The sequence below is a fragment of the Chondrus crispus genome, genomic scaffold (genome assembly GCF_000350225.1).
Source record: "Chondrus crispus Stackhouse genomic scaffold, scaffold_129, whole genome shotgun sequence".
In the NCBI taxonomy this organism is placed as follows: Eukaryota; Rhodophyta; class Florideophyceae; order Gigartinales; family Gigartinaceae; genus Chondrus; species Chondrus crispus.
The window spans coordinates 86,781-94,617 of record NW_005178994.1 but is presented as its reverse complement, the minus strand read 5'-3'; the positions used below and the strand labels follow the sequence as shown (position 1 = coordinate 94,617).

At 50.4% G+C, this 7,837-nt stretch overlaps 2 protein-coding genes across 2 annotated transcripts; one reads left to right on the top strand and one right to left on the bottom strand.

Moving 5' to 3' along the window:
• The first annotated feature begins 1,318 nt into the window (after positions 1 to 1,318).
• On the top strand, positions 1,319 to 1,987 carry CHC_T00002184001 (hypothetical protein). The gene has a single exon (XM_005713156.1). It carries the CDS (start codon positions 1,319 to 1,321, stop codon positions 1,985 to 1,987), a length of 669 nt encoding a protein of 222 aa, XP_005713213.1.
• A 1,185-nt stretch (positions 1,988 to 3,172) lies between these two features.
• On the bottom strand, positions 3,173 to 4,821 carry CHC_T00002183001 (hypothetical protein). Its single transcript, XM_005713155.1, has 2 exons — positions 4,174 to 4,821; positions 3,173 to 3,691 (listed from the first exon to the last, which is right to left on the bottom strand). Exons 1-2 carry the CDS (start codon positions 4,819 to 4,821, stop codon positions 3,173 to 3,175), a joined length of 1,167 nt encoding a protein of 388 aa, XP_005713212.1.
• Positions 4,822 to 7,837: the final 3,016 nt, after the last annotated feature.

Sequence of the window (7,837 nt, the reverse complement as noted above, 5' to 3'; positions counted from 1 at the left end):
ACTGTGCGAAAGGGGTGAGAGCCGTTGAGTCGGAATGCAAAGGTGGCGTATCCTTTATATTCTTGTTGTCCTGTTCTGTCCTCATATAAGCACGGGAAAACATCCTCCACCTGAAGGTACATCGACCTTCAGCGGGACATTTCCCACGTGTGATTCTTGTCACCATACGGACCAATTGGGTCCACTATTAAAGAACCACGGTCCCGGGGTTAGTCCCAGGACAGTACAGTACCTCCTGTAAATTTATGATATTCCGCTGACACGATCCCCTCCCTAGACCCGAACCCGGGTGGGTCACAACGTATAAGGCGTGGCCTCCGTGTCGTCCCTGGTCCTCTGCCGGGGTCACCACCGGGTCGTTTACTGTCGTGCACTAAGGGGGAGGATTGGGAATCCCCTCAGTCAGAGCACCGCGCTTTCGGGGGCGCGTGGGATGATTCGAGAGACCACCCGTGGGGTAACCGGCACGGGGTCCGGGCGTCTAACGCAGTAGGGAAATAAAGGGGAAAAGGGGTAAGTAGAGCCCAGGAGGGGCGGAGCGGTAGGGACAGCTGTCGCGCGGAGGGCCGTGTGTAGCGGACGACGCGCGCGGTAGAGATAGGTGGGAATCGGGACGCAGATGGCTCGCAGGGTACCGTCGTAGGGTGGGGACCGACGCGAGGCTAGGGCTCCGTTCCAGAAACCCAAGTTCTAGACCCAAGGATTCGTGAGGGTTTACTTATGGTCGGACGTCGGCTATATACTAGCCGACATCGGAGCTATAATTAATAAAACTAAAAATACTAAATTAACACGGCGGCGGTGGCCTGAGAAAATCCTTTTTTGGTAAGGAGGTATGACACCCATTACACGTGGGGTTTGACACTTGTGCACGGGGGCCTTGATGCCCTGCTACATGTGGCGACTGGTACCCGTGTGCGCCGGAGAAGGAGCTGCGCGGGTCGGGGACAGGTGTCCTGAATAAAAGATTAGCTGTGTCAGTGCACTACATCTACCTTGACAACCGTAATCCCCAAAGTCACCCAATTTAGTGTCACCATCGACACCACTCCCCCAATCGCTCCATGTTGCCTCGTGTGCACCTGGGGCCTCACTGTAAGTATTTTTCTCTAACATTAAACCATTAATCCATTGTTCGCACAACTTGAGTGCACATACTAACTGTAACTTTTTCATTATTCCCGCGAAGACCTTGCCCAGCCGGAATAGCAATTCGAGCTCTTCTTTACCAGAGATACTTGGTCTGCTTGCGTGTGTGGCAGTGCTCAGGTGGAGTTTCAATCCCCGAGTCTGGCCCCCGCAAAAGGATCTCACTGGTATGGCGAAGGCGAGGCAAACCGCGCGTCGGAGCACGGGCGGCAAAGCTCCGCGGAAGCAAATAGCGACGAAGGCAGCTCGGCTTTCGCGTGAGGAGCAAGATGCTCGGGAGACTATGGTGTGGAAATTATCGAAAAGAAGAGATATTAAGAAGTTCTCTAAGAGCACTGAAGGCACTCAGCGGTACCCGTACCACGTTTGGGTTGGGTTGCAGCTCAGGAGATGTGACCTCGACCAGACCGAGATGGTGCGGCTCTTCGGACGACATATCCTGATCCATTTAGGCGTGAGAGGAGACCGCAGAATTCTTATGGATGAACTTTCCCGCATTGGTATAACAGAGTCACTCAATGATGCTCGCACCTATGATCTATTGACGAGGAGTCGTGAGATATCGCGTCAATCTGTTTTGAGGACGACAAGTACAACGCGGTCAGCTATCAGGACAAGTCGAAGCATGCCATTCTTCTCTACACTCTTCAAGTCTGTGGTGGTGATCAATCTTCTGAGCACGTTCTCTCCAACTCAACTTTCTACGTTAATGGCCGATATCAAATTTCAGCCTACCTTGTCATCGATGCGTGGCGTCAGAAGAATCCAGGGCGTTCTCTGCCGATGTCTGTGTCTGGTGCACGACCTGCGAGTTCTTCCGCATCTTTGGTCCATTTAAAACGTCTGGGTGGAACGCCATATCAGGACAAGACGAATCTTTGCATTCCGGCGGCTATATGCAACTTTATACATCTTCTTGGTGCCCCTCGATTAGCTTCCCACTACTGGGGGCACTTTAGAGACCACTCCTCCTCGTTTGTGCAGCATGACAGGCTCCCTCGCCGTAATCGCAATCTGAAGGGCGCCAATAAGCATCTCAAGCAAAACGAGTTGGCACTCAAGCATCCATTCGGATCGATACCGACTCTAGACAGACTTTTGAATATCCGCTCAGGATTGTCTGTCGCCACGCTTGAAGGAAGCACAAACAAGCTGCATAGCGTGTGTGTATCATTGACCGAGCGAATCATATTGGGCCACATGGAACCATATCCGCTCACGTTTTCCCTGGAAGCCCATCAGCTCTGTTTTGGTGATGGGGTTCGTTTGCTGGAGATTCACGAGATGCAAGAGGTTTGTCTTGTACATGCATCCACAAACAATCGACGCAAACGTCGAAAGATTCATCCTAAACGCAGCAAATCAAAGTAGCCAAGTTGCGTTCTGTGTTGTATGCAGTGGTTTCCCTTCTAGTTTCTAGGTTCTAATTGCATTAAAGGGGTTCATGCGTCATGCTTATTGTTCAGCGTTAATGCACTTAATCATTCTACTACAGAACGGAGTTATCCTCACGCCATGGTGGGCCGTTCGTCCTTCCTCCCACGGTAGGGTACGAGTCAGCGAGCATGAATAGGTTGCCTCGATATTAGGCCATTACGAGACCTTCACACATAGCAAGAATGACGTAATTCCAGGATTCTGCAGGGTCTGTACAGCTTTGATACGAATGCAGGCCATTTTGTGTCCCCGAAAGCGGTCCCTTGGGCCACGAGCACTTCATCTCCCTCTTGGAAGAAGTGAGAGGACGCAACAACAATCTTCTTCTCTGCTGAAGCTCCTGAGCGGATTGCCCGTGGAAGAGACCCAGCTAGGAGTTCCAAATAACGATGAACGTCTGAGTAGGGAACAACTACACTTGCGCCCATCTCGACGCCGGGGTCCATCCGAGGTGGGGCCCCATACATTAATTCGAAAGGCGGCGCGCCATTTCTCAGGGGGCGTCGGCAACATCCATATAGAACTTGAGTGAGTGTTTTGTCCCACTCCATTCCAGTCTCCGGAACTGTTTTTCGAACGGCAGCCTTCAACGTTCCGACCATTCTCTCCGCTCTACCATTAGACATGGAAGCGTAGGCGAGAACTGTGCGCCACGTGATGCCGTGCCGAGCCATGAAGCTAAAACGGCTGAGGCTGTGAAGCTAGTTACATTGTCAGGGACAATGGTCTGCGGGGGGCCAAATGAGTACATAATTTCTCTCTTGACGAAGTCAAGAACCACTTGAGCAGTACTATCAGCGGTGGCTATCGCAATTGGCCATCCTGTCAGATGTTCGACAGCAACTAACAAGAAGCGTTTTCCGAACGAGGTGGCAGGGAAGGGGCCGCCAAAGTCAACACAGAAAACATCAAACAAGCTTGAAATAGGAAAGCGCAAAGTATTTTTGTACTTGAGAATCGGGCGTGCCATCTGACACCCGTCACCACTCTTCACGTAGTCTCTGACGTCCATATAAACGGTCGGCCACCAGTACCTTTCTGTGACAAATTGACGAGTAGTCTTCAAGTCCCAATGCCCAATGTCTTCATGGAAACCCTTCAGTATCTTCTCACGATAGGATATTGGGATAACAACACGAAGACCATGAATGGTACGACGGAAAGTCTTAGACTCCCACACAAGAAAGTTCTTCGCATTAGTCTTCATGCGAGATTTCCTGCGGTCATCCAACCCAACCGGAGTTTCGCCTTGCAGATATGACAGGATGTCTCCACAAGACTCTTCTAGATCTCCTGTAGAGTAGACTGGGGTGGTTATGGCCAAGGCAAGTCCTCCCTCTTCTAGGCCAATAGAGTCGCCTCCGTTTTCGGGCTGAATACGAGAAAGATAGTCAGCTGCACTATTTGCCGAGCCACGACGATATTACACGGTGAAGTCGTACTCAGCTAGAAGTCTAGCCAACGAACCAAACGACCGTGGATGTCCTTCTCGCGAAAGGCCTAACTAAGAGCCTGGTGAACAGTAATGAATTTGAAAGGTGTAGACGAAAGCACATAAACAAGAAATTTCTTCAAAGAAAAGATGACCGCAAGCGACTCACGCTCACAAGCGGAGTACTTGCGCTCAGATGTATTCATAGAACGACTTGCGTACTGGATGGTCTTTTGAGCCAAGACAGCTCCGACGGAGACCGAGGACGCATCTGTCTCAACGATGAAGGGCTTCTCGAAGTCTGGATAAGCCAAGACGGGCGGGGAAGTCAACTTAATACGTAGTTCCTGAAAGGCTTCTGGAATTTCTCCCGTCCATTTCAATCGGGCATTTCCGGATGTAGCCGCAAAGAGTATAGCAGCGATATCGGCAAACTTGTAAATGAAGCGACGGTAGTAGCTTGCTAACCCGAGAAAACTCTTAAGTTCTGTCGTAGTGGTCGGGATCGGTGCATTCCGGATTTCTTCGAACTTGCCCAGGTCTACATCAATCCCGCTCTTGTCGACAATATGACCAATCAACTTGATCTTCGCTTGGGCGAAGTTACACTTCGTCAACTTAAGCTTAGGACCAGCCTCATCAATCACATCCAATAATTGCTGCAGGTGCCGAAGATGTTTTTCTAGATTCTTGGAGAACACTACAACTTCATCGTGGTGTACACGCACAAACGACACTCCTGGAAGGATTGTATCCATCATTCTTTGAAATGTTGAAAGCGCATTCATCAATCTAAAGGGCATATCTTCGACCTTATACGTCCCGGGCGGCAGACAAAAGTAGTATTTTCATTGCATTGTTGTGCCATCCGAATTGCCAGTAACCTCTGAACAAATCTAGACAAGTGAAGTACGCACTTCCTTCCAATTCGTCAAATATCTGCTGGGTTTTTGGCAAAGGCCGTCGGTCTGCCTTCATCCTCTGGTTCAGTCTCTGTCAATCAACACAGAAGCGCGGATTACCATCGTTTTGGATACGAGGACCACCGGGAAGGACCATGCGGAGCTGGGAGGGGTGATGATTCCTGCTTCCAGCATTCTGTCGAGCTCTTTCCGCACAATTTCGTTATAACGAAATTGTGCGGAAAGAGCTCGACATATATACATCGTTGCATATATGCAACGGAGCTATTCTCCATGCCGAGTGGTCGATTGGATTCGTATCATCTAACTCGAAATGATTCTTAATTGGGACTTCTGCAGGCCGAAGGTCGTCGAGAGATGTGCCGACAATACTCTTATCCATTAATGCGGTCTCGACGATGCTTCGAGCTTCATTGTCGAGATGAGCAAGTCTCTCACGAAGAATTCTAACTGTCTCGTTGACGGCATTGGAATTGGGTGACTCTGTTTCATCCTTTTCTTTCATCGCTCCGTCCACAGTCGCGTCTTGCTCGAACGGGTCATCGCCAAGGATGGCGACCACATAGGTCTCTTCTTCCGACGAACTTTCTCAGGCGAGCGACTCAACATCAGAAGTAAAGTCTTCACTATCCGTCTCCGAACCTGCCACGATAAGACTTACTTGGTCCAACTCCAAACTCATTATCATGGTTTTGTTTCCAATCACCATTTTAACAGATTGGTGACCTAGGTCGATGCAGGCTTGAAGTTCTTCGAGAGTTGAATACCCGATTAACATGTCAACCGGGGATCTTTCAAGTTAACAGTGCCGTTGAACGAAGCGGGAACGTCCTCGATGGAACCCAGGCAGGTTGTCTTTTCCCATTGGCGACCGATATCTTCGTCGAGGTCGGCTTTGGAGACAGAGAGAGCTTAGATGCCACAGAAGCATTCACAGCATTAGGGATTGCTCCTGAGTCTAGCAAAGCCCTCATTTGTGTTCCGTAGACTTGTAACGAAACTACTTTCAGACATTTCGGCAGAGTACCGATCAAAGCGGCTACGGGGCGTCTAGGGCGACTGTTGAAGAAACGACGGATCTCTTTCTTGGCCTCGTCGCCATCTCCTCGAAGCAGTTGACCGAAACTCAAACCAGAGGGGGTGTTCGTGAGGAAAGAGACCACATCGTACTTTCCGAAGTGCTCTTGGACGGCATTCTTCTTACTCGTCCTCTTCTTTCTTGTTCGACGGCCAGGCTTAGGAGGTTTCCGCATGGGGTTCGGGGTCCAGTACTTACGCGGGTTGAGGAGGGACGAGATTGGCTCACCGCCACCATCCTTTCGCGTCTTGGCCACCGGCTCTCCATCGGCGTTTCTCTTGAGTGATGCCACTAACTCCTCATCAGCGAGGAGTTCGTCGTGCGTCACGACACTCACTTGATTTCCTGCGGAGCCGCCTAGTGTCTTCGACACGGTAGCACCGGCTTGAGTCTTTTTAGGAGAGTAGGAGCTACTACCTCCCCTCTGCGGTCCAATTCGAGGCCAACTGCTTGTTCCCGAATGACCAAATGTTCCGCAACGAGCGAATTTCGTGTCCCTATGCGGATTCGCATCGCATCTATTAGAGCCATGACCCGGGCGCTTGCAATATGAACAGGTACGATCCTGGACGGGGCAGAACGGTGTTTCCTCATTCCTCGACTGGTTCTTCTTGACCATGAGGGAAAGGTCGGCAAGCTGATTCCTTAAAGCGTCAACGTTCGTCTCGAGTGAAGACAAGGGAGCGTTTGACAGCATCATGACCCTTTCCGATCCAACTTGACCTCTCGGCTCGTACATACCTTGCGAGCTCTCCAACGCGTTGTAGCGCGAACTACTCATGGAGTTCGCCGCCGCTTGAAAGACGTAGCGACCAGAGCAGAAGTTCATGACCGCATTGAATAGGGCTTTGTAGGTCTTTGCATCCCGATAGATGGCCAATTGGGCCAACTTGAGATGTTCAATCACAGCGTTGCGAAGCAATCCAAACTTCGCCTCGTCGATGAATCCCGCCTTCTCGTAGAGACGGTCTGAGTTTTGAAGGGATCCACTGAGGTACCCGAAAGAAAGGCGAGCGGCCATCGCGTCCCGAATCACATCTTCAGGCGATTCAACCGGGGCGAACCGCTTGACCAAGGCCTTCTTGACCTTCTGGTAGTCGGAGCCATCTGCACTGATGTCTCCGTTCATGACGAATGCTTGATAGAAGAAGTCGAATGCATCTCCCTCCAGGTAGCGAAGGATTTCACATACCCTTTCTTCGTCCGACTTGCCAGAGGTGGCATCATTATCGAAGACAAAGAAGAACTTCTGGACGTCGGCAGGCTTCGACCAGTCAAACTGTGACAGGGAGCCGTCTTCTTTGTCAACGCTTCACAAGAGTACCATGTTGGCAGTGGAAAGGGGCGGCGTGCGAAGGGGAGGGGAAAGGCAAAGGACGAGGGATTATTTTTGTTTATGCGGTGTGTACTGGGCGAAAGGGCGAGAGCCGTTGAGTCGGAATGCAAAGGTGGCGTATCCTTTATTTTCTTGTTGTCCTGTTCTGCCCTCTTGTAAACGCGGGAAAAACATCTTCCACCTGAATGTACATCAACCTTCAGCGGGAGATTTCCCACGTGTCACACTTGTCACCATACGGACCAATCGGGTCCACTATTAAGGGACCACTGTCCCGGGGTTAGTCCCCGGACAATACAGTACCTCTTGGAAATTTATGATATTCCGCTGACAGTTAGTAATTTGCAATTAATTGTAATTACAACAGGCCTTACATGAACAACAAGGCATATATCCTCATAAGAAAACCGAGTGGTTTCGCTGAAGGGTCTCAGCACATCAGTGGAAAATTGAGTAACTGCCGTTTTGCGTAAGAAAACAAA

Excerpts from the sequence above, each read along its gene's own strand:
- CHC_T00002184001 (XM_005713156.1), top strand. The coding sequence starts at position 1,319 with ATGGCGAAGGCGAGGCAAACCGCGCGTCGGAGCACGGGCGGCAAAGCT.
- CHC_T00002183001 (XM_005713155.1), bottom strand. The coding sequence starts at position 4,821 with ATGCCCTTTAGATTGATGAATGCGCTTTCAACATTTCAAAGAATGATG. Across the intron at positions 3,692-4,173 it reads GTGAGCGTGAGTCGCTTGCG|ATACTGAAGGGTTTCCATGA; the intron begins GTCATCTTTTCT and ends TATCGTGAGAAG.